The following is a 24,569-nucleotide window of genomic DNA, read 5'->3' on the forward strand; positions in this document are numbered from 1 at the left end:
TGGGTTGGTGGGGGAGGCGTCTTTCTGGCTCTGCCACCATGTTGTTGCGCCGCACTTGCATAAGTGCAAGCCGCATCCTATGTACGTGCTATGCAGTCTGTCTGGCTGTACGCCGGGCTGCAGAGCAGGCAGGCCGCAAACCATGAGGTAGGTAGTGCAAACAGTGTGTTGGATGTGCGTCGGGCATTGTGCTGCCTGCTGTAGCTGGATCGGCGAGTTGATGAAGGGGTCAAGATAAGGTGCGTTACGGAGTACGCAACGTTGTGTTTGGCTGGGGGTGAGGCTGCCCGGGAAGAAAAAGAAGGGACGAGACGAAGGATGCTGCTGACTGTCGAAAAGGCAAGGCAATTGATTGCGGCAGATGGGCGGTTCGGCATGGCGAAGAAAACGATCAAACGTGCTGGACCCGGTGGGAGCTTCAGTTCCCTTCCAGCGTTACAACGGGAGAAAAGCAACTGGAGATCGTCGTTGTGGGCTGCAGGTGGATAGAGTGTCCTTTGGAGATCTGGCGATGAGTGATGGATGATTGATGATTGACGATATGCCTTTCTCCCCCACTATCAGACATGCCTAGCGCACGGCGTAAGGTAGGTAGACACAAGGTACGCGGGCGGGTTCTAGCGGGAGAGATTTTAGCGGCCGGTGTGTCAAGTGCCTGCTTTGCCTACCTTAGGTAGAGGGAAGGCAAGGTACCGCGGTGGGTGTAGTGCGAGTCTCCGCGCCATTTCGAGTGCGCAAGAAAGAAAGAGACGCAGAGAGAGAAATGGGACGGAGAAATACACATGGGATTGATTGCTACGAAAGCGAGGTGTTCTCTGGAAGGTGCACGCGGATCCTTGTTTGTACCTACCTACCTAAGTAGGTGGTTGGCCGGCCTGCATCATCTCCTCCTTCCTTCCATTCGACAATTGAGCAATTGAGACAGAAAGAACACGGACGGGTGACTGTTGGAACCTCTTTCCAATTCATCCATCTACCAGTGAGTGTACCTGACCTTAGGTAAGTAGGTATCATGGCCCATAGGAAGGCACCTTCCAATCCTTCCAATGTTCCTTCCTCCACCACCTTAGGTAAGGTATCCTGGGAAGGTACCCCCTTAGGTAAGGTCCCCCATTTTGCCTTCCTCTCACTGTGAGGTTCCAGGTTGGCAACGACATGGAATGGAATAAGGGACGCTCAAGGCATGGGCCTACTGTAAGGTAATTAGCTAGACGACGGTGGACGAAGACGATGTCCTGTCCTGTCACCTGTCCACAGCGGCTTCCCTCCCGCAGTGGGCAATGGAATGGAACGCTGAGTGCGAGCTCTCCCCTCTTTTCCATCCGCTCCTCTTTCCTCAGTCCAGTGTCCTCACCTCACCATGCCATGTCGCTGCACCTGCCGTGGCTGCCACCTCCCCCCGGTGCGGTGCCCCGCCTGCCGTCTTTTTGCGGAAGGAAAACATATCGGTACGTACCTTACCTACCAAACACCTTCTCCTTCTTTTTCTTCCTCCCCTTCTTCTCCCTCTTCTCCCCCTCCACACACCACACACCACACCACGGGCGTGTCCCTGTCCCCTGTTCACATCTTCTTCCTCCACCACCATCACTCTCCAACAAGCATCCACCATCGGCGTCTTGCTGCCCTCGTCCTCGTCGCCGTCCGTCCCCATCCGCTACCCCCCCGTCCCCGTCCCCCGTCCGCCTCTCTTTGCAGATTTGCAGAGCAGCGGACCAGCCAACCCCTGCTCGCACTTTGGAGCAGGCCCTTCCACCACCGTTCTCCATCCGGACCATCCCCCTCACGCTCCAACAAGAAAGAACAGCAGCAGAGTGGGTGGATTGGCTACCTTACCCTGTATTTGCGATTTCCCACCACCGACTGCTGCACTCCCCGTCCTTCTCCTCTCTGCTGCTCTGCTCTGCTCTGCTCTGGCTGCGTCTCTGTTGCTGCATCTGCATCTGCGCCTGCGTCTGCATCTGCATCCGCGTCTGCACCTCACACACACAAGCGCCCCTACACCTGATACCTCGCAGTACCTGCCCATCTGCTGCTCGCATCCGCCCATTCGCAAGTCCAGTCCTTTTGTGCCTGCCCGCCTTGTGCCATTGGCCTTCTCAGTATTCTCACTCTCTCCCCTCCCCGGCCTATTCATCCTCGTCTTGTCCAACCCCCACCGCTTTCTCTCTCACCTTGCACAACTTCTCTCTCATAACCGCTACTCCTCCTGCTCTCGCACACCCTCCTCCTCCTCCTCTTCCTCCTTCCACTCTCCCCCAGACGTGTTTGTGTGTAGGCGCTATCTCTCTCTACTCTGCTCCCCTCATCACACCCAGCAAACCAAACGCGCCTCTCCCCGACGACACTACAACTTGCTCTTGGACTCGGCATCTCGTATACCCGCCTTTGTGCCCACCAGCCGACTCGATCCGAGAAGCAGCATAACACGCTTCGACTACCATCCTCTCTTCCTTGACCACTCGTCGTTGACATCCTCCTCGTCACTTCTCCTCCCCCCAGCATTAGCGGCTTCACTTAGTGCCATTGACCCCCAACTTTGACGCCAAGCATACACCAAACGGCACACCCACAAGGCCCCATCCGCCTCCTCATCCATCTTAAGGTACCGCCGCCGCCGCCGCCGCCCTCACCACGCCGTACCGATATACAGAGTACTAGGGGGCCCTATTTCTTTACATGGTCCCGGTCTGCCGCTGTTCATCGATTGATCTCTCCGTTCCATCTATATCTTACTTTTCCTTTCCCACCTGCCCACAAAATCCAGTCTAAAGCCTGGTTTCTCTCCCGCGCAGATCTCAAGTCGTCTTTTTAGCGGCCGATCGCCCTCGCCCAATTTACGGCTTTTTTTGTTCCCGACGCCTCGAAGGTTGCTCTCTGCCCAACATCTTTCTCGAGCCTCTCTGCCGGCACAAAACGTCGCCGCTAGTTATATCAGACTCCCGCCCGGACCCAAGCGTGAGCAGGTAAGCGTCTTCACCCGTCTTGACGCTCTGCCACCACATCACGTTGGACGTGACGCACGATTATCGACCCTTTCGCTTGCCTCCAACTGCGGTACGACCCCTCAACGAGAGACACGCCAACCTCGCTTGCTGGCGGACCATGCTTCACCCATAACTGCGCCGATCTCCTCCTCTTTTTTTTCGCCTTCCCCGTCCTCAGGTCTGCAGCGCCGATCGTCGCCCCATCTTCCACCGAACAACCCCCTCAGAACTGGTTGCTGTCGCTGCTACCTCTGCAACCAACCTCAATCGATTTCATCTACTCTCTCCCCGCATCAAGACGTTAGGCTGTCCAAGAACACCTAACGTCTCCCAAATCAGTCACGACGGCCAGATTTCGACACGAAGAAGACCAGGGGGTTTTGATCATGGACGCCCTCAAGAACGTCATCAACAATGTGCCCGACTGGGTCTCCCAGCTCGACAAGATGGGCGACCAGATTGTCCAGCGCCAGGCCCAGCTCGCCGCATTGGCTAGCGAAAACACCGTGAAGCCTCTTCGCAACCGTGGATCTACCGAATCACTGAAGCAAAAGGACGAATACGCCGATGCCACTCCTGCTCCCGTCGATGAGACGCCCGCGACCAAGTCAGATACGCCCGAAGTCGCGTCAGCGCCCCAAGATAAAGAAAAGACAGCGGCGAACCCGTCCACCCCCAGCAGCGAAACACCGTCGGCTCTACAGCAGCAGACGCAGAACGCCTTTACCCAGGCGCAAGCATATGCTAGAGCAGAGGTGAAGAAGCGCGTTCGGACCGCGTCCGTCATGTCTGGTGAAGACAACCAGTCAAGATACCGCAGCAAGACACAAGTGACTGTCTTCTACGACGAATTTGTGGAGAAGTTCTTTGAAGATCTGGTCAAGTTCGTGTCGGCAAGCAGGAACATGATGCGCAAGGCCAAGATGGCGGCCAAGGTTGCAAGCATCCGTCGCATGGCGGAGCTTGAGCATGGAGACGAAGATGACGATGCTGGAGATGGATCCATGAAGGCTGATACGAACGCGTCCTTGGCTGCCGCCCCAGTTGATGAGGCCTTGCCATCTCTGCGGTACATGAGCGCACGACGAATGGGCGCTGGCAGACGAGGCGGACCCGGACCATCATATACACGAGCCGGCCAGGCCGGCGGGATGGGTAGCAACGTACCAGACGTTTACGACGAGCTCGACAAGCATCTGGAGTATGTGCAAGGCACGGCCGAGCACGCTGCTCATCAGTTCCTCCGTGACGCGCACTGCAGGGAGGAGATTGCCAACATACAGAGACGTCTGATAGAGACCAAGGAGTTGGCGGTCAAAGAGATGGATCGCATAGAGAAGGAGGAGCCTGATTTGCTGAGGGTGACCAGCGAGCCCAACAAGGTGCGGACTCTTCGACCTACGAGCATGCGGCGGGAGCTCACGCCCGCCAAGGACAGCAATCCGCCAATAACTCCCAGGACGCTCGAGGTTGACGCGAGGCTTGAGGCCGAGTCCAGTTCCAGGACGCCGGTGACCAGGGCTGTCGAGGTGGACATGTCGGCGCCACTCGTGGCTGACGAATCGCCTATCGAGGCCGATGTTGATGAGGGCATTGTTGACGACGTACCGCCTCCGCGGCTGAATTTCCGATCTACAAGGGCAATGCGAGGACCGACAGCTTACTAAAGGCCCCTTTCTTCCTTTTTTTACCGCCGCTTGCGCAAGCATTCCTTATTTTCATGACTGACACGGCCTCAACGGGGAAGAGAGAAGGGGGAGCATTGGGACCAAAAGCATTGGAGAGGGGAGTACCATCTGAGCTGTGGGGGGGACCGAACGAGAGTCCCCCCTTCCTGACGACATCCAAAACAAAAATCGAAAACACGTGCATAGCATAGCGTCTGCTTCATCACCATCGCTTCAGTTGCATTGCAAAGAGGGTGGTTGGGGGGCCGGGGGGGGGGGGGGGGTGGTTGTACTTGAGTTATTCATGCGAAGGCGGCGGGTAGTTGTATATGCGTGTGTGTGTGTGTGTGTGTGAGTGTGAGTGTGAGTGTGTGCAATGTCGGGAAAATCTACTATGGCATGCCGGAGAGTGAGAGAAAGGATTTCTTTTGCCATTTTATCTTTTTCATCTCTTTCACGATGATTGGAAAGAATCGAGCTTAATGACGAGGAGTTTTACAAAGTCATTTATTCTTGTTTACTCGGTGGTTGTAGTGGGATGGCTGATTGGGCGGGCGGCGAGGTTTGACGACGTTGGTGTGGTTTCTCATTCAGCACGGAGATTCTCCCGGGTTCAAATATCCAAAGCGAAACAGTTGGCGATTTGTCATTTTGAATACAATTCCTTCACCTCTCCTCTTTTCTTCACTGCAACGTTGCAATCATGACTTCTTGGGATGTATGTGTGTGTATGTGCCTTTGATATTGATAGACTTAACTGGGCCACTACGAGTCTGCTAGTTTTATAATGAAGCAAATGTGACTCTCTCCCCCTCAGGCCCGTCTCCTGTATGCTGTACTGTATAATGTATCCTTGGAACCAATCATTCGAACCCATAATGATGCTGACTGGACTTGCCCGTTTCTCCGTAATTGTTTTCTCCTGAACTTTACATATCATGCTTCTGACTGACACACGTCGCAGCCGCCAGGATACCTGCGCCTTTGATGCCACCGTCGTGACAGGGACTCAGTACAACCCTAGTGGGCAACTTGCCATCGTAGTCTAGCTTCATTATCTCGTCGAGGAACATCTGCGTGTCGGCGAGGTAGTCCTGGAACTGCGAGATGCAGCCGCCCGTGTATCCAACGCCCAGCTCCGGGGCTTTGGAAGGCGTGCCGTCCGAGGGAAGGTCCCCGGCGAGCCTGAGGAGGGCGACGGTTGCCGCAGAAACGATGCCTGCGGCGCGGAGCTCAATTGCTTTTGCAATGTGGTAGAGGGCTGTTGCCATTTCTTCCGTCCATTTGAATGGTGAAGAGGAGTCAGCTGGGAATTCTGACTCCACTTTCGGGAGAAGAGCTGGGGAGTGTAGGGGCTTGAAGTGGCTTAGGAACGTGGTGGTGAGACCGTATCTGACGAGGAGACGTGATGGGAGGGAGTCCTCGTTGACTCCTAAAACGGTCTTGAGGTAGTCTAAAAGCATCAGACGTCCCAGTTCGCCCAGATACCGGCCTGCCGTCATGTATTCCAAAGGTTGGAAGCCAGTGATCTCATTGGGGCCTACCAGGGCTGCGTCCAGTGCAGAGTCCCAGGTGGTGATGAGCTTCAGTTCACGCAGAGGGGGTGCGGTACCGCGGATGGACCATTCCGTATTCACGGCGATGCGTACGTCGCTTGCCGATTCGCCAGGAAGGAGGCTAATGTTTGCGGGCTGTTTGGAGCCGCCGAGGAGGGAGAGTTTAAGCGGAATGGTGGCGTTGCAGCCAGTGCCGACGATGAGGCCCATAGAGGCCTTTGTCGTTGGCGGGGAAAGGAAGATGTATGAGATGAGTGTTGAGACCGAGTCGTTTGAGATTGCGGCGATGCGGATTGGTGGTAGTTGGACGTCAACAGCCGCACTACGGGCTTTGTCGTAGCCTCGCAGGAGTAAGGGGCCGAGCTCTGCATCGCCCTGTATGCTAAAGCCTTTGCCCATTGTCATGACGGTGGCGTCGGAGATGGAGTGCTGGACCATTGGGAAGCTGAAGGTGATGCCGAGCGGCAGCTCAGGTTCCGCCGCGAGAGAGGGCCATTCCTCGAGGGCGGAGCGGACCACTGTTGCGATGCAGGAACCAATCCAGTCGAAGAGAAGCTGAGGGTCTGAATTTGACGAGGCTTTGAGGGCGTTGTCTATGGGCCATGCCTGCTCTTTGAGGTTCAGGGTTGGAGTTGACGAGGTCCCGTTCGTCTGTGTGGAGTTGGCGGTAGTTGATGGTGTTTCTGCGCCAGAGAGTTCGATGAAGCCCACTCTCAAATTTGTGCCGCCGCTGGGGAGGATTAGCTTAGTTACGTCCAAACGGGAGTTTTGGGGGATGCTCTTGATGAGTGATGATGCTGCTGCAGCAGGGTAGTGAGGACGTACATGTCTATGGCAAGGTGTCTGTCGTCCCATGTCAGCGTTTGGTGAAACTTTGGAAGACGTCGGTAAACGGTTGTGTGATACGTTCCAACGGCCCAACATGGTGCTACATAATGAAGACATGGGAGACGTCACAAGGGGACGGCAAGACATGGACACACCTTCCATGACCACGCTGGGTTACGGGTCTCAGAATTGATTCGGAAATGGGCGTCGGGAGGAATTGATCGTGGGCGTTGAGGGCGAGGTCTTTGAAATTGGAGTAAAACAGGCGGGACAGTGTGTGGACTGTCTGGTTGTCGACCCGGAGCGGCTGCAGGAAGTCCTGCAGCGCAGAGCCGGGATCCATGTTTGCGTTGTTTGCGTGCGTTTGTGGTCAATCGAACGGGGTACTATGGCTACGTTGGTGAGTGGTGTTGGTGTTGTCCAGGTTGAGGTCAGGTCAGGCGGTTAGGCGGGATGCGGGAGGCAATGAGGCGTTTCTGCTGTTTCCTCGCCTTAGTCTTCCTGGGTCTCACTCGTCGGGTGGGTGTTTCCTGGTGTGGTCTGGTGCGGTAGTGTGTGGATTATCAACGTCTGGGGGTCAGCCAGGTGGTCTAGCGGTTGCGTGTTTTGGAAAAGGAAGCTTCTTTCTTGTCACTGGGAATTGTCTCTGAAACGGAGGAACAATAGAAAAGGAGGTTTCAATCAAGTTATTAGATGAAGATTAAGTAGCGATGGGGATTTTTTGGCCCCCGTTTGCATGTAATAGTAGGGGCACGTTACACTCGGCCGTGATGCGCTGCTGCTGCTCTCTTCTCCGTCGTGCGTGGAGGTGAGGAGCGAGGGAAAGTGGATGAATGTCCACTGTGTACTGTGTCTTGCTGACGAGGCTACTGTGTATGTCTTTCTTATGTAAGGTGATACGCTGACGTTTGCAATTGCATGACTCTTGCTGTTGGCCGATAGCTTTTCTTTTCAGAGTAATTGCAGATGGTCAACATCGACTCAGGTCTTGGAGATATCTCTCGACTTGGACATCAGATGGAAGGGTGCAAACCTCGAATCCCTGCCGCCGTACGGTGAACATCGCCCAGAGAAACCCAGATTCGCACTGTTGCATCAGGTACTGGACCACAGCTTCCTCGCCGAATGCAACAACAGTACGAAGAGGCACCTTGCCTTACCTAAGACTGCTAAGGTAAGGTGCCTAGCAGCCGATAAGATAAGCCTCCAGGGGACAGGTTCCCCGCTGTTGCCCGTCGTTGCTGCTGAAATGGAGCTTTGGCCACTTGGAGAAGCAGCACCTCACTTGTCCAGTAAGGAGGTACATCTTCCAACGCAGGAATCTCACGCAATACAAGGTATCGTCGTAGTGCAATGCACCCTTTCCCCATCCAGCTAGCACTGACATGCTCTCCAACGTCGCTGTTTGGCCTGAGGTGCCGCTGCCGTGCTCGCTGCACGGCTGTCGCAATTCCAACGGGGCCCCCTCGCGACAACAACCCAAACTCTCTGCTCCTCCGATCGGGGAGGGGACTTGACGCAAGTAGCTTTTTTGTTTCTAAGCAAGCTTGCATTCCATTTCGTCACCAGATCCCGTGTCTGAGGAGTCATTCAGATCTTCTCCAAAACATCACACTCTCGACTGCCTTAATACCACGAACGATTCATCAACACGAAACGCCGAAAATAAAGCCCGACGCGAGCTCCGCCCCCAATACGATTTCGACAACAAAAATCCCCCCGAGTACGATATCCGCCATGGATGAGAAGCAGGCCTACTACACCACCAACGCCAACGCACCACCACCGCCAAACATGTCTGGACGGCTCGTCTGGAGGAAGAACCTCTGGCCTGCTGCCCTCGTGGTCCTCGTCTTCTTCTACGGCTTCTGGGGCTTCGTAGTGGGACAGCCGGCGATCCCCCACGCGCGCTTCATTCCCCAGCAGGCTCCCGTAGTCGAGCAGAACGCCAAGCTGGTGCCGTTGGAGGCGCACATCATGAGCAAATGCCCTGATGCGAGGGTGAGTGGTCGCAGCTGGCTATTGGCAAGTCTGGAGATAGGGTGCTGACGGCGGCGGCGCAGGATTGCTTGAGGGACCTGGTCCTCCCGACCATGATGAAGACCTACCAAAAGGTCAACTTCACCCTGTCCTACATTGGAACCCCGACCGAGAACGATGGAATCGACTGCAAGCACGGCCCGTCTGAATGTAACGTCTAGTCTATATGCCCGGCTTCTTCTAAGAACATGCTCTAATGATCTCTCTGTAGGCATGGGAAACATCATCGAGCTTTGCGCCGCACACCTCTACCCCGACCCCAAGATCAACCTCGGCTTCACCATGTGTTTGACCCGCGAGTACCAGGCCATCCCCGAGCGCTCGCTGGTGGAGGACTGCGCTCTGGAGCATGCTATCGACATCAAGGAGTTGAACGATTGCGCGACCCAGGACGACGGTGCCTTGGGCCTGGGCATGCTGCGCGACAGCGTGCGGAGGAGCAAGGACGTAAGTTTTCCCCCAGAAGCTGTCCATCCCGCGGTCTCTTTCGTGCAAGACGGATACTGACATCGAGAAAATCCAGGCCGGCGTTACCAAGAGCTGTACCGTGCGCCTCGACAACGAAATCTACTGCATCCGCGACGGTGGAGAATGGAAGGACTGCCCCCACGGCTCGGGCGTCAACGACCTCGTCATCGCTATTGAGAAGCTGCACCGCTCCGCTTGAGCGGCTCGTACACCTCTGTCCATAGTTCGCTTGCCTCCCCTAGTGTATAGCTAAGAGAAATCTGTTCCATGCCCGCCTCCTCGTCGCCCCCCATGGCCTCGAGCGTCTCCGTGATGCTATCGAGCCCGACGGCCTTGCCCACGGCCTGCGTCGCGCCCGCCTCGAGCTGCACGTGCACAATATGGATGTGGAAGTGGTAGTACGTAGGCTGGTAGTGCACGTAGAGCTTCAGCTGGTCCGGCTCGACCTCGGGGTACTTCATGACCGCCGCCGAGAGCAGTTTGGCCTTCATGTGCCGCAGCCAGGGGATGTGCTTGCGGCGCAGGTCGCGCAGGGACCAGATGTCGCGGCGCTCGACGAGCGCGAGCAGGTGCAGCGCGTCGATGGTCTTGCGGTCCCAGTTGAGGTCCGGCAGCAGCAGGAAGCCCTCGTCGTTCTGCGAGGCGCCCAGCTCCGTGCGGTATATTACGTCCTCGACCTCGGTGCGGCCCTCGATGATGTTGAAGACCCAGTTGAGGCGGCCCTCGTCGCGCTTGCGCTGCATGAAGGGCCGCACGGCGGAGGCGTAGATGTGCGGCGTCTCGGTGACGAGGCGGACGCCCTGCTTGCTGTACTTTTTGACGTGCGTCTCGGTGCAGGGGTAGATGAGGTTGATCTTGAGGTCGGCGAGGGAAGGGTCGGGTGAAGACGTGGAAGAGGAGCTGCCGCCTGTGTTGGCGAGGTACCAGTGGTAGACGTCGTTTGCGCCGAGGTTCGCGATGGAGGAGAGGGTCGTCGGGGTTGCGCCGAGGTAGGACGGGTCGGTCGGGAAAGGGGCCCGTTCGAGGATCAGGAGGGCGGGCTGGGCGTCGATGGTGCCGAGGAGGGAGGTGCGGCGGCCTGCTTGGTCTGTTTGTGGGTGGTGTGTTAGCAATCGACGAGGTGAGAGATGGGAGACGGTGTGGGCGGTTTACCTTGGTTGAGGACGCGGTCGAGCTTGAATTTGGGGACCAAGGCCTCAGCCTTTGCCTTGACGTCGGCCATGGTGTGTGGTGTGGCCTCTTAGAAGGGCGTAGTGACGGTAGATCGAGGGTGAAGGCCGGCAATGGGCTTGTGTCGGTGTGGATGGACGTATTTCTGAAGCTGTCGCGGATGTGTTGTGTTTCTCGCGTGCCAAAAAGTTGAGTGGGAGGAGGGAGATGGTTGCCCAATTGAGCTGGCCGAGTAATTCACCCCGCCATTGCGCTACCCCGCGGTGGGGCTGGCAGCGCCATTACACTGAGGTGTACTGAAGCACCTTACAATTTGGTTTCGTTACTCGGCTGTTTGCTTTGGAAGCCATCATACTTGAAGTGTATTCGGAAAGAATTTTCCTTCTCTTGGGTTAGAGACGGCAGGTGTGACGAGTATGATAGGAACAATAAACGGAGTAAAACAGGTAGAGTAGTGTATGCTGTCTGCTTGGCTGAATGTTTGCCTGAAACGCAGGACTTGTTTGGAATAGTTCCTCTTGTGGACAGTATCCTTACCATCCTATCTGGCGGTATCAAAAGCCAGGGGGGCAGATAGATCACCTCGTTCCCATCCACCAAGCCACAATAAAGATCCCGCCTGCTGGCGATACCTTCACTCTAACAAGACGATGGCCGCTGACACAGCGGAAAGTGTTTGGTCTCGATTCATGAACCCGACGATCTATATCTGAAATCAGCAAGAAAACTCCTTGGCTGGCGTCTTTTTCTTCTACTTCGTCACATTCGGCCGCCCGCGGCAGTCCGGCGGCCTTTCGCCGTGGTCCAGTCTCGAATTCCCCGAGAACACCAGCCAGCCCCACTCCGTTCCGGAGCTGAAAATCTGTCCGGCGTTCCTGTCGAACCCCCGCCGAGCGACGGGGCCAGCAAACCCTCCCACCGGCATAGGAGAATACGCAGATCGCCGTTTTATCATTGACATCTTGCCACGCCAAATTAATTGTGGGCTGACCCTCACTCCTGTGCGCCGGGCTTTTCATCTATGCCCATCACGTCAGCACTCAATTTGGTCAGCAGCTTGTTGTTGACCTCCCACACTTTTTTTTACTGCTGTCGGAAAAGGGACGAACCAGACGGCGAACAACGCCGGGATAGGCTTAAGCCGCTCGTGGCCTTCGTGCTCGTCGGTCCTCCGCCACGGCCTCATATCAGCCGGCGTCGTGACTTTTCTTCCCGGGGGCCGCCGCATGAGCCGTGGAGAACCTGCGGAGAACAATTCCAGAGAAGCCACACACTGACACTCCGCCAATGGAAACAAAACATTACGAGAACCGGCCGAGATACGGCATAAACCCACCTGCAGGGCTTGCTCACCACGGCTGCTGCCTCTCGCTCGGTGTTTTGCAGCAGGCGGTCTTTTCGATTCCGTCTCTCGGAGCGGAGCGTCGGCCTAACGCACCCTGGTAGCCCGTAAAACCTCTGGTGCAACCCGCCGCTTCTCATTCGCCAGCCAGGGGGGCTGCGAATCCTGTCATCGTCAACTCTCCCGCGTATCTTGGACAATCCCACGAAACGTACGAGGTACTATATTCGGAGGCCAAGCAGGTCGTCCTCGGGGAATTGGGCGCACTACTGCCGGGTTCCAGGACTTCTCCGCCAACAACGTGCGGACTTTGCAAGCCCCAGAGTCTGGGCTTGAAAGAACGTTGCGCGTGGGTTTGTGTCTCAAAGGGTCGTGTAGCCACAGTCTGCATGCAAACCCACTGCGGCGGACAAGAGTCAGGGATGCCCAGATGCAGCAGAGGCCTGGACGTGCTTTGATGAAAAAATGCTTCGATATAAAGGGTAGCCCGCCGGCCAACGTTGGCGCATCTTCTAGACGCAGGTAAACGCATCATCCGAACCAACACGACGAACATAGTTTTCAAACATCAGTCTTGCAAATCGTACCCCAACCCCAATTCGGAGCTTGATCGACGACTTGAACTGTTACATCTCTCGGCCAATCCCGTGTAGCTGTTGGAACTTCCAGGTACGTGAGCACCACCACCACCACCACCAACATACGATGCAAGAAGCACCGCAGTTTCCTGCTCTGAAGCATGCTGCTCCGTGGGAATCGCCCGTTGCCCGCCTCACCGGGGGCCCGCTTTAGGCCCCCATCAGAGCAGATGCATCTGCGTCCTTCCGGCCCGCCATCCCTGCTGTTCCGCTTCCACATCCCCATCAGCCTGGGCGAACGACAGGGACCACAACGCTAATTGATAAAAGCCCATTCGACCAGAGCTCGTTGGTCTCGACTTTTCTTTGCAAGTCCGAGCGGAGGGGTTCCCTGGGTCTTTTGTGCGAGCATCTCGTTCTCTGCGTCCACCGCATCATCACATCACATCATCCTTGCGCGACGTTGGTCCTGTTCAACAACCCACCCGTGAGACACATTAGTTGATTGTTCTTTCATCAACAACACGAAGCCAGCGGCCCAAATATTCTCGACACTGTGTGTTTCGTCAGTGATATCTTTTCACCATGCCGTCTGCGGTGATGCCGGAGGAGGTGCCCATCCCCGAACCCTGGGGTCTTCCTTTCCTGGGTCATATTGCAGAGTTCAACCCGGAGAATCCCCTCGAGGACATCCACCGTCTGGCAGACACATTCGGTAGATAACACGATATCCATGGCCAGTGACGGACCAATTGCTCACTGTTTCAGGTGAAATCTACAGGTTACGCTTCCCGGGAGGCAAGACGCTGGTCATCTGTTCCACCAACGCTCTGGTCAACGAAGTATGTGACGAGACACGCTTCCAAAAGACGCTCAACAACGTCCTCAAAGTAAGTCTTCCTCCATCCGTCACCACTTCTTCATCCAAACGGCAAACCCCTGACAATTTGTACACAGGAAGTAAGATCGATCGCCGGCGATGGCCTTTTCACAGTGAGCACCCCTCTCCCCTCTCATCACCAAACCACACGACAGACGTCACTAACACGCAACCCCCAGGCAAAACTCGACGAACCAAACTGGGGCATCGCCCACCGCATCCTCATCCCCGCCTTCGGCCCCGTCACGATCCGCGGCATGTTCGACGAGATGCACGACATCGCGACGCAGATGGCCATGAAATGGGCCCGCCACGGCTCCTCCACGCCCATCATGGCCACCGAGGACTTCACCCGCCTGACCCTCGACACCATCGCCCTCTGCGCCATGGACTTCCGCTTCAACTCGTACTACCGCGAGGAGCTGCACCCCTTCATCACGGCCATGGGTGACGCCCTCACCGAGTGCGGCAACCGCGACCGCCGCCCCGCCATCGCCAACTACTTCTTCCGCGGCACCGAGCACAAGTTCTTTGCGGATATCGACCTCATGCGCAAGACCGCCGACGAGGTCCTGCAGGCGCGCAAGGCGAGCCCCTCGGACCGCAAGGACCTGCTCGCCGCCATGCTGAACGGCGTCGACCCCAAGACGGGCCAGAAGATGACGGACGCGAGCATTATTGACAATCTCATCACGTTCCTCATCGCCGGGCACGAGACGACGTCGGGATTGTTGTCGTTTGCGTTTTACGAGTTGCTGAAGAAGCCTGCGGCGTACCAGAAGGCGCAGCAGGAGGTCGACAGCGTCATCGGGCAGGGTCCGATCACGATTGACCACTTGACCAAGCTGCCTTACTTGAACGCGGTGAGTTTCTCTCAGCATGTCCTCGTTTCGTGTAAAATCGCGGCTATACTAACGATGACCAGGTCCTCCGCGAGACTCTGCGCCTCTGCGCCACGATCCCCGCCTTCGGCGTCGAAGCAAAGGAGGACACGCTGCTGGGCGGGAAATACCCCGTCAAAAAGGGCGAGCCCATCCTCTGCCTCCTCGGCAAGGCGCACCTCGACCCCGTCGTCTACGGGGACTCGGCCAAGGACTTCGTGCCCGAACGCATGCTCGACGAGAGCTTCGAGCGCCTGCAGAAGGAGTTCCCCAACTCGTGGAAGCCCTTCGGCAACGGCATGCGCGCGTGCATCGGGCGCCCCTTTGCGTGGCAGGAGGCCCTGCTCGCCACGGCGATGCTGCTGCAGAACTTCAACTTCACCATGGACGACCCCAACTACCAGCTCAAGATCGCCGAGTCCCTGACCATCAAGCCCAAGGGGTTCTACATGCGCGCGGCGCTGCGGAACGGCATGTCGCCCACGCAGCTGGAGCACCGCCTCGCCGGAAAAGCGACGACGAAGCTGGCGTCCCGACCAGCTGCCGCCTCATCACAGACAAACGGCCACGACACAACAACAGCCGCCGGTAGGGCCCTCCACATCTACTACGGCTCCAACAGCGGCACCTGCGAGGCCCTCGCCCAGCGCCTCGCCGCCGACGCCCCCGCCCACGGCTTCCGCGCCGCCGTCGTCGACCCCCTCGACACCGCGCGCGACAACCTACCCCGGGATAGCAGCACGCCCGTAGTCGTTATTACCGCCTCCTACGAGGGCCAGCCGCCCGACAACGCCGCGCACTTCACCCTCTGGCTCGAGAGCCTGAAGGGCGAGAAGGCCCTCGACGGCGTCGGCTACGCCGTCTTCGGCTGCGGACACCACGACTGGGTGCAGACCTTCCACCGCATCCCGCGGCTCGTCGACGACACCATGGCCGCGCGCGGTGCTATCCGACTGGTCGAGATGGGGCTGACGGACGCCGCGGAGCGGGACATGTTCAGCGACTTCGAGGTCTGGGAGGACGAGCTGCTCTGGCCCGCGCTGGCGGCCAAGTACGGCGTGCCCAATGCCGTTAACGGCGATGCGGCAGCGGCGGCAGCGGCCGGAGGGTTGTCGGTACAAGTCTCGAACCCGCGGACGTCGACTCTGCGGCAGGACGTGCAAGAAGCCGTCGTCGCGGACGAGACAATCCTCGTCGAGGATGACCACGCCCCGTCGGAGGTCGCCAGGGCCAAGAAGCACATGGACGTGCAGCTCCTGCCAGGCACGTCATACCGCGCGGGCGACTACCTCGCCGTGCTGCCTCTCAACCCGCGCGCGAGCGTGGAGCGGGTATTGCGGCGCTTCAGCCTCGCGTGGGACGCGTGCCTGACCTTCTCGGGCGACAAGCACGCCGCGGCGGGGGCGCTGCCGGTGAACCAGACGCTGTCTGCGGTCGACGTGCTCAGCGCGTACGTCGAGCTAGCGCAGCCCGCGACGAAGCGCAACGTGGCGAGCCTCGCAGAGGCGGCCGCGGAAGGGTCCGCGGCACGGAGGGAGCTGGAGACGCTCGCGGGCGAGGAGCGTTATCACGCTGAGGTCACGGTGAAGAGGGTGACTGTGCTAGAGCTCCTGGAGAGGTTCCCCGAGGTCGAGCTGGGAATCGGGGCATTTTTGGGGATGCTGCCGCCGATGCGCGTGAGGCAGTAGTAAGTTCTTTTATTCCGGTCTTTGGTTTTATCTTGAGGAGGTCATGATGCTGACAAGGAATGAACAGCTCCATCTCGTCCTCGCCGCTACGGAACCCGACACAGGCGACACTAACATACTCCCTCCTTGACGCCCCCTCATTATCAGGCCAGGGCCGCCACGTCGGCGTCGCAACCCACTACCTCGCGGCGCTGAAGAAGGGCGACAAGCTACACGTCGCAGTACGCCCGTCCCCCGCGGCGTTCCACCTCCCCGTGGAGCCCGAGAAGACGCCCATCGTGATGATCGCCGCGGGCTCCGGTCTCGCGCCGTTCCGCGGCTTCGTGCAGGAGCGCGCGGCGATGATCGCGGCCGGCCGGACTCTCGCGCCTGCGGTGCTCTTCTTCGGCTGCCGCCGGCCGGGCGCGGAGGACCTGTACCGCGAGGAGTTTGACCGCTGGGAGAAGATGGGGGCGGTGGGCGTGCGGAGGGCGTACTCGCGCGCGGTGGGGGAGAGCGAGGGGTGCAGGTATGTGCAGGACCGAGTGTGGCGGGAGAAGGAGGAGGTGGTTGAGTTGTGGGGGAAGGGGGCCAAGGTGTTTGTGTGCGGGACGAGGGGTATGGGTAAGGCGGTTGAGGAGGCTTTGGTGAAGGTTTTGCTGGATGGCGGTGTTGAGGGAGTTGAGGGGATGGAATTTGAGGAGGGTAAGAAGTGGTTTGAGGGGATGAGGAATGTGAGGTACGCTGTTGATGTGTTTGATTAGATTGGCGGGCTGGTTTGGATTTGAGATACTCCCCTCAGCGTTGGATAGATCATGGTCTCACTTCATACTTAAATAGCATTGGCATATATTCCCTTATGTCGAGATAAGTCCATGGGTTGTTCTTCGGCGATTGCCCGAATTGCCGTGACGTCCATAGCAAGCCCTGTTTACTTGAGCCGTATTTGAAGTGCTCTAGCAAGCGTAAGATCACAACAAGTACATGAATATGTTGGAGACAAGGGAAAAGAATAGCGCACAGAGTCCAAATCCGATCATTCGCCACGAGCCTTTCAATTAAATAGCGTGTTGTTAGCTGTCTAATCTTTCGGTAGTCCTCAGAGAACTAGAATACGAGAAGTCAGACGGGTTGGATGCAACAGATTCACAACTCTGTTCGCTCCGTTTAGCAGTCCTTATATGCTCCCCAGCCATACTCAACATGACACAGAATATAATCGTGCGTATCATTCAAATTGATGCATGTAGTGGCACCTGGGCACTCCCCATGGCCTCATAGCTCACGTCGCCGAGGCGCGTTCCACGAAACAAGCAGACGGTTCCAGAATCGGTATATAAACACGACATGGCTACATAGTTTTCCATACGACCCAAATATGAGCTCAATCTAACCCTGTTCTGCAGCATGAGAGCTGGCAAATGTAAATCAACCGTCTTAAGACTTTCTCTTGATGACTAGGTTACCGATGGCATTTATGAACTAGGGAGTCTCAAACTTCTGTGAGAGTATTCAAACCCGAGTCCATCAACGCCAGGCGAGACAGATGGCGGTGAATAAAACCCAGCGCTATCAAACCTTAGAACATATTTTCATGCTCCGTAGGCCAAGAGACATAATGCAATCGCCTCTGGTCTGTCTCTGAATGACTTTGCTCCTAACGACACCGATTAGCCGACGTCTCACAAGCGCCGACGCGCAGCAATGTGACGACAGAGCCAATGTGCCCAGACATACTAGCCCTTCAGACCAACCTCCTTATCTTGTCTTCTTCTTAAAAGCGACGGCAACCGGGAAGCAATTAGGCTTCTAGCAGCGATGGGCTAATCGTGCGCTGTCCTAAGTATGGGCTGGGTAAACCGCAGTCTTCCTATGGATAGCTCGAGAGCCTTTGACCAGAGGAGACTCAAACTCCTGTAAGCGTATTAAAGCCCGAATATATTAACGCCAGGCGAGACAGGCGGTGGTGTAGACAACACGGCGCTATCAGACCTTCAGAGGATACTTCTGTTGTACACGAGGACTCGAGACTTAGCATCTGTTTCTGGTCTAGACTACTCAATTACCTCCATCAGTCCTTCATCTGTCGCTTTAGTGAAAGAGTCTCTCGTTCGAGGGAAGGTCTATATTTATGTACCTCACACCTGCTTATACTCTCTGACCCAGAGCAAACTTGAAGACGCACTTAAAAGGGTCGCAGTGGTAGCGAACTCCTTATTTGGCTGAAATTGTAATCGACGGGCAGTGCATCGGCTGTCATGGGATGATGATAAGAAACTTAGAGACGCGGACCAGCCGGAAGTCGTACATGTAGAAGTCTGAGTGTACCTGTAAGGTCCCATTCTGACATCGCCCTCCATTTATTCATGAACAGAATACCTCAGTGACAGAAAGGGTAGGAAAAGACAAGACGGAAGCAACGAGGATAGAACGATGGCTTACTCAGTATCGGCAATAGAATAACTGTGTCTTCTTTCACTAACACATGGCCGAGACGGGATCGAGAGAAGTGGTTAGGTACAGCAACAACTTTGACCATAATTGATTAGGTGCTTTAGTTTACCTTTCCACCTGGTTTATATTGGCCACGTAGAGCAAGAGCTCGCCTCATGTGAGGAAGGTGAGTACACATCTCACGCATAAGTAGCTGGAACACCCTGCTTAGAAATGTCAGGTTCCGGTCCAGGCAACCGGTGCGTGGAGAGGCGGCCATACACCTGCCTAGTATAGCCCAAATACATGCTGAACATGATGATCATACTATTTTACCTGTAGAGACTTTAATTCTAATCTTGCTCGCCTTGTTTTTTTCTCAACTCACCCATCTTTAATGTACGCTGTCGCAGGCATCGTTAGCGAATGCTTGTTCCAATCCATCGTTTGAACCGACTTGACAAGAGTGTAGAGGCGGATGGCTGAATAACATCTTATGATGTTTCAGGTATTTCCTGGCGTTAAAGTAGGAACTTGCATGAAGACGGCTCAGAGTATATGATAGGGGTGCTCCAGACGACTGCATGGCAATATGAACGAAGTCTGCAACTGGTCATCATATGGCCCGGTGACACGCCTTCTTTACCGATCCAAATCTAGTGAACGATTGTGGGCGGTTGCTTGGGAACAAAGCATCGCTGTTGTCACCTGATCTGTACGGACCATCCACGCTGATCCAGTAAATAGAGGGAGGACGGAATGTTGGAAGTTCAATTGCTCTTATGTTGCTGAACATCAACTTAAGTTAAGTAACTTGTTAAGCTACTAAATTACGGGGTTTCAGTGCTTTAAAGGTGAAATAACGATTTCCCTAGTAGGAAAACCATAATGAAACCATTAAATATCGTCAAAAAGCAAAACAATTGCCCCTAGGGGGGGGGGATCAAACCCCCGGCTCCCCGACTTCAATACCATTCACCTGTATCCCCAACACGTGCGTATTCACCCGTACCAGGCCTGATGAATGACAAAACAGCCCGGATTTCACCGTCGGCGTCGGTGGTCGAACGGTTGTTCGTCTACCTTCTGAGGCTATCCGACCTTCCCATCGTAACATGCGGGCTTCCAGTCATTCAAATTTGCTGTTTGCACTTGGGTCTGAAGCGTTAGGTCGTCGTTTTGCCATGTTGATATGGTCTTTCTTCCTTTTTCTTTTCTTGTTATACAATTTTGCGGCTACAAATTAGCTGTTCTGCACCTTGACTCGCCGTCTGCCCCATCGCGCGAGACGAGACGGATTCTGATATAAAAGGAGACGATGCCTACCGGACTGAGGGGAACATCATAATGTCCACAACCACCAACAATGGATTGAACGCGCACACAATTCGTGCGGTGTCCATGTCGCGTGTCTGTCCCCCGATGGTATTTGAAGGCACCATCCTTCTGCTTGACGCCCGGGCTCACCGAATCACCTCAACAAATACTAGAGCGCCGACAGAGAAAAGCCGGGGTGATGAGAATGGTGCGCTCGTCATGCGTCTGTCCCAAGGGGTGAACCGAGAGTTACCATCCGCTGCCGTACCGGATCAAGATGGTTTACAAATATACCGAACGGCAAAGTGCGCCCTATTGTGCGGTCGACTTTGATTGGTGATTCCACAACCTCTTGATTTATAACGGTTTCAGTTGGTGCGTCCACTCAGACGTACGACTTGCAAAAGCCCGGCCCTAGTGTTTACTGACGTATTCCAACAGTACCGTGACTATTCTCAAGTCCACGTAAGGCCGCTTCCATTCACCCAGTATCAGTCCTAACACATCGAGAAGCCTCATCGTCATGCCATAGTAAACCAACAAGACATAGACAACGTTTCGAATTCATGCCGCAACAGAATGCTATGAAAGTGAGAAAAGAAGTCTTTGTGTATACGCCTGTACACCGGAAAAGCCGTCGTCATGTCCATACAAGTACACATTACCAAGAAGAAAACACATAAAAGGGGGGAATTTTGTCCTCTCAAAGCAACACCGTCGTCTGCCCGCCCCATCCATCCATTCATCCCATGCTGTCGTGTCTCTCTTCTGCAGCTGCAAAAAGTCGTCTCGCTCATCAGCCGTACCGTACCCATCCATCCTCACCCCTCATCTCCTCTTCACGTTCCTCACCAAGAAGGCACCCACGACACCGGCCGCGACGGCGACACCGCTGATGATGGCGACGCCCATGAGGCCCTCCTTGGCGACCTTGTCGTCGACGAGCTGGCGCAGGTTCGAGGCCTGCAGGTTCGCGGGCTCCTTCTCGAGGAGGAGGTCGTTGTAGCGGCGGGCCTCGCCGTAGTTGCCGAGCTTGAAGTTGCCGAGGGCGAGGTAGTAGAGGCACTCGCGGCGGCGCTCGGGGGAGACGCGGAAGATCTCGGAGAGGAGGCGGACGCCTAGTTGTTGGTCGTTGCGGTTGTCTGATTTTACGAGGCCCTGTGCGTGGGGGGAGGGGTTTGTTAGCTGTGATGTGTCTTGGGCGGGGGAGGGAAGTGAAGGAGAGAAGAGACGAGGGGGAGAGGGAGAGGGAGAGGCCATACCCATGCGTAGTTGAACTTGGTTTGCACGCCGACCATCTCGCCTTCCTTCTCATATTGGGCGCGGAGGACCTGGAGCTCGGATGCCTTGAGGGGCCTGCGGTGCGGTGAGTATTTTACGTTACGCCTGCGCGATGCGTCGCGGGGGAGAGGTGAGGGGTGCGAACGCAACGTACGTTTCCGCGTCGAGGGCGTCTGTCGTCGTCAGTCACTGCTGCGCGGACCATCATGATGTGGAGGGAGGAGGGGTCCTCTACTTACAGGGTAGATCGACCATTTTTGCGTGATGTCGGGAGCTCTCTCACGGGGAGGGGAGCTATGGACTTTTCGGGGGGGATCGTCGGGAAAAACTTCAAGCACGGCGCGGGCGCGTGTGTGCAGTTATCGTCTTAGGCGGGTTCAAGAAGCCGTTCGAGGGGTTGCACAAGGCGGTTTTGCAGATTTGGGCCTTTACGATCGGAGGGCGGGTTGGTTGGGGTGGCTTGCGAATGGGAAATGGATGATGGCAAACCTGCTTCGGAATGAGGCGGAAGTGGCTGAAGCTCTGACATCTGAAGATTGCGTGGGGACCGCGGAGGGGATCATGTGTGGCGGCCAGGCGCTGGCGCTGGCACGCTGGACAGCAAACACACACAGCAAGCAGCAGCAGCTGATGACGACGGCCGACGGCGGGCGAATGGGATGGACGGGAACCGAAGGAGGGAGGGGTTTCGCTGGGGGGTGCTGGCTCGCTCCAGCACTGGCCAGTCACTGAGGGGGAGACCATCGCGCTCTGGAGGAATCAATCACAGGCCTGCAGCAGTCCGCGTACCCAACCTTAGTCAGCCGATTGTCGTCCCGGTGATGTCGACCCGATACGGGCTCCCGTCTTCTTTTTTGTTTAGGCGGTTTCCGCTTTGGGCCGAGTGACAGACACCCACGCAAATCACATCCTTTCATCACTTAACGAACGACGACGCGACAACCCGCGACTTCAAGCAACCCCGACGACACCTTTACCGCGCAAGACATCACCCACGAGGGAATACCGTCAAGATGCTTTTGGCAGAAGAGCCCGCGACGGTAGGCGCCCACACCACCGCACCATTGACATCTGCGATGTACTGACTGATTTGGCGCGCACGCAGCTCATCCACCACACAATCGCAAACTTCAACATCCAGCCCGATAAACAAGCCATCGCGCGCATCAATGACTCCTACTCCACGCTCCAGCAGGCTCGCGAGATGCGTCTCCGCGATGCCGAAAATGCCCTCAAGAGTACGTTCCTCTCGTTACAGTGCATTGCCATTCGCCGGTCAAAAGTGACCCGACTGCTACTCCAGCCTTCAGTGGCTTATCTATGGGAGACTCCCAAGGCCACCGATCACCACCAACGTCAACTCCCACTCCCGCCCCCACAAGCTTTCCTATGGGAGAGACCGAACATCGCTCCCGAGCCTCACACTTTTCTCCCAATCTCAAGACGCTATTTCAAGACGCTGACGAATTCCAAACAGAACTCTCCCGCCAACTAAACACAATGTCCTCCCAACACGCCGAGCTCACGCAAGCGCACTCCTCCACCGCCCACGCCTCCGAGATCGCCCGCCTCGACACCACCAAATTCCGCACCGCGAAGGCCGCCTCCGACGCCGAGATGGAGGCCGAGCGCCTCGCCCAGCAGGCCGCCGACCTCAACGCCCGCCTGCAGGAGCTCGAGATCCAGGGGCTCGACGGCTCCGCCGACGACCAGCAGCGCCGCCGCGACCCCGTCGACGACGAGGTCCTCCTGCGCCTCAAGGTCTACCGCTCCCTCGGCATCGAGATCGAGCGCGACACAAAGGACGGCGAGTTCAGCCGCGCCGTCGTGAGGAACGACCGCAAGGGGGATGTGCACGTCGTGAACCTGGACCCAAAGTTTTCAAAGTTCTTCTACGCCAACTACTTTTGGCAGACGTTGTGATTGATGGTTGGGGCAGACAGCGGGCGCGGTTCAAGTATTGCTATGACGGCGTTTGGGCGGAGTTATGATAGGATACCAGGTCAGGAATTACCTTTTATCGCAAATACATACACTTGATACAAATACCAGGATGCACAGTTGTAATTGAACTTGTTTGATTATCCGTTTGGACGAATGAGATGTGTGATGTGATACTGCCAGACGCTTGATGACTCCCAAGAACCAACCCAAATTCCTTTCCATAGCTGGCCACGCCTAGCCGACCATGCCATTGATTTCTTTAGCCCTTCCCCGTCATAAATTGATCCATTTCTACCTTTCCGTCCACCTATCACCCCGTCTGCAGCCATCCAAGGCGCGACGTCCCATCCTGACATATGAAAGGTACAGTTAACTCTTACATCACCCGCTTTTAGGGTCTCTCTTTGTCATCATCGTTATTTTCGAAGGTGACCTCGTTGTATAAACCATTCTTGGTCTTTTGTTATCACTCATTAGTGGTTGTAGTTAACGTGGTTCTCCCATTTTATGCCACCGCCACTTTCCTCACAGCCTTTGCTGATAAGCTTGGGAAGTAATCCCCGTCGGCGCCATCAAGCGCCGTAAATGCAATGTGGGATGCGTTTGTTGGTGTCCTTGCGCGAGAGCTGTTTGGGGACGTCATGGCATAGCCTCCCCGATTGCTCTCCGGACTCCTGTTGCGGCCTCCCTTCATCATGAGATAGCCGTCGCCACCGCCGGGCGTTGTGGGTCCGCCACTGGGACTCCGGTGGTGGTGCCTTTGATACTGACGGTCAGGAAGCTCAAGACGCGAGTTGATTGTCGTCCACAATTCATCGTCATTGCCATTTCCTAGACGCCATCCACCGAGACCCTCGTAGTCCCGGTCAATACCAACTGAGGGGAAGAGACCGATCCCGCCGGACTCCGAGATGGGCGTTATCGTGCCGACGGAGTGCGCCGATGCCGAGGACGGCCGGCGGGTACGACGTGAAGCCGAGCGTCGGGTTGGCGTTAATGAGGGAGAAGAACTGGCGGGTGACGGAGTCTTCGACGCGTAGGACAGGTACCGAGGGCGTCCAGTGATGTACGATGGTAGTAGAGATAGCGCAAGATCGAAGTAGACGAGAATGACTCGGAAGATAAGCACGGTGAAGGCGAGCGTCGTCGTAATCCCAGCGAATATGGCAAGCGGGACGGTGAACAAGAAGAGGAAGGGGACGATGATGGCGTACATGGGGTTGATGAGGGCCATGATTGCGGTCGTAGAGCGGACGGGGGAGAGACGCGTGTAAGGTGATGGCTCGGTGCGGACTTCATTCACCACATCGCCTCGAATCTCCCGGTGTACTGGTCGGAGAGTGGTTTATCTGTTCGGCGTAGCCAGTTGTGGAAACCGGTTGTGACCAGTATCTCCCAGTACCTGAATCGTATGATCCCCTCGCAGTCGTTCGTTCGGTGGTCCGATCGTTCGATACCGTTGTAATACCCCAACACCCACAGTCGATTTTCCCAATATCTCTCTAGATAGAGAAACAGGAACGTTCGAGG

The 24,569-nt window shown here is 56.2% G+C and overlaps 9 protein-coding genes across 9 annotated transcripts; 5 read left to right on the plus strand and 4 right to left on the minus strand.

The window, feature by feature from the left end:
- Nucleotides 1-3,373: 3,373 nt before the first annotated feature.
- CGGC5_v016226 (uncharacterized protein) lies at nucleotides 3,374-4,654 on the plus strand (the record flags this gene model as incomplete). The annotated part of the gene is made up of 2 exons (XM_032020252.1): nucleotides 3,374-4,369; nucleotides 4,421-4,654. The coding sequence occupies 2 exons, from the start codon at nucleotides 3,374-3,376 to the stop codon at nucleotides 4,652-4,654; spliced, it is 1,230 nt and encodes a 409-aa protein (XP_031882602.1).
- A 929-nt stretch (nucleotides 4,655-5,583) lies between these two features.
- On the minus strand, nucleotides 5,584-7,381 carry hxkA-0 (Hexokinase-1; the record flags this gene model as incomplete). The annotated part of the gene is made up of 3 exons (XM_032020251.1): nucleotides 5,584-6,940; nucleotides 7,036-7,053; nucleotides 7,194-7,381. 3 exons carry the CDS (start codon nucleotides 7,379-7,381, stop codon nucleotides 5,584-5,586), a joined length of 1,563 nt encoding a protein of 520 aa, XP_031882599.1.
- A 1,394-nt stretch (nucleotides 7,382-8,775) lies between these two features.
- Nucleotides 8,776-9,745, plus strand: CGGC5_v016228 (uncharacterized protein; the record flags this gene model as incomplete). The annotated part of the gene is made up of 4 exons (XM_032020250.1): nucleotides 8,776-9,039; nucleotides 9,102-9,228; nucleotides 9,290-9,525; nucleotides 9,602-9,745. The coding sequence occupies 4 exons, from the start codon at nucleotides 8,776-8,778 to the stop codon at nucleotides 9,743-9,745; spliced, it is 771 nt and encodes a 256-aa protein (XP_031882600.1).
- A 50-nt stretch (nucleotides 9,746-9,795) lies between these two features.
- On the minus strand, nucleotides 9,796-10,768 carry nhm1 (m7GpppX diphosphatase; the record flags this gene model as incomplete). The annotated part of the gene is made up of 3 exons (XM_032020249.1): nucleotides 9,796-9,861; nucleotides 9,924-10,633; nucleotides 10,699-10,768. The coding sequence occupies 3 exons, from the start codon at nucleotides 10,766-10,768 to the stop codon at nucleotides 9,796-9,798; spliced, it is 846 nt and encodes a 281-aa protein (XP_031882597.1).
- Nucleotides 10,769-12,488: 1,720 nt separating this feature from the next.
- On the plus strand, nucleotides 12,489-13,137 carry CGGC5_v016230 (uncharacterized protein; the record flags this gene model as incomplete). The annotated part of the gene is made up of 3 exons (XM_066153486.1): nucleotides 12,489-12,580; nucleotides 12,631-12,727; nucleotides 12,967-13,137. 3 exons carry the CDS (start codon nucleotides 12,489-12,491, stop codon nucleotides 13,135-13,137), a joined length of 360 nt encoding a protein of 119 aa, XP_066007255.1.
- Nucleotides 13,138-13,221: 84 nt separating this feature from the next.
- Nucleotides 13,222-16,828, plus strand: CGGC5_v016231 (Bifunctional cytochrome P450/NADPH--P450 reductase; the record flags this gene model as incomplete). Its single annotated transcript, XM_032020248.1, has 6 exons — nucleotides 13,222-13,351; nucleotides 13,405-13,526; nucleotides 13,594-13,629; nucleotides 13,696-14,379; nucleotides 14,442-16,084; nucleotides 16,153-16,828. 6 exons carry the CDS (start codon nucleotides 13,222-13,224, stop codon nucleotides 16,826-16,828), a joined length of 3,291 nt encoding a protein of 1,096 aa, XP_031882598.1.
- Nucleotides 16,829-20,642: 3,814 nt separating this feature from the next.
- Nucleotides 20,643-21,350, minus strand: mtp-2 (Mitochondrial fission 1 protein; the record flags this gene model as incomplete). Its single annotated transcript, XM_032020246.1, has 4 exons — nucleotides 20,643-20,972; nucleotides 21,077-21,170; nucleotides 21,250-21,268; nucleotides 21,335-21,350. The coding sequence occupies 4 exons, from the start codon at nucleotides 21,348-21,350 to the stop codon at nucleotides 20,643-20,645; spliced, it is 459 nt and encodes a 152-aa protein (XP_031882527.1).
- Nucleotides 21,351-22,108: 758 nt separating this feature from the next.
- Nucleotides 22,109-23,018, plus strand: SPC24 (putative kinetochore protein SPC24; the record flags this gene model as incomplete). Its single annotated transcript, XM_032020245.1, has 3 exons — nucleotides 22,109-22,135; nucleotides 22,201-22,333; nucleotides 22,573-23,018. The coding sequence occupies 3 exons, from the start codon at nucleotides 22,109-22,111 to the stop codon at nucleotides 23,016-23,018; spliced, it is 606 nt and encodes a 201-aa protein (XP_031882526.1).
- Nucleotides 23,019-23,544: 526 nt separating this feature from the next.
- CGGC5_v016234 (uncharacterized protein) lies at nucleotides 23,545-24,273 on the minus strand (the record flags this gene model as incomplete). Its single annotated transcript, XM_032020244.1, has 1 exon — nucleotides 23,545-24,273. The coding sequence occupies one exon, from the start codon at nucleotides 24,271-24,273 to the stop codon at nucleotides 23,545-23,547; it is 729 nt and encodes a 242-aa protein (XP_031882532.1).
- Nucleotides 24,274-24,569: the final 296 nt, after the last annotated feature.

The sequence above is a fragment of the Colletotrichum fructicola genome (genome assembly GCF_000319635.2).
Source record: "Colletotrichum fructicola Nara gc5 chromosome Unknown KSG_Nara_v1_contig10, whole genome shotgun sequence".
Lineage (NCBI taxonomy): Eukaryota > Fungi > Ascomycota > Sordariomycetes > Glomerellales > Glomerellaceae > Colletotrichum > Colletotrichum fructicola.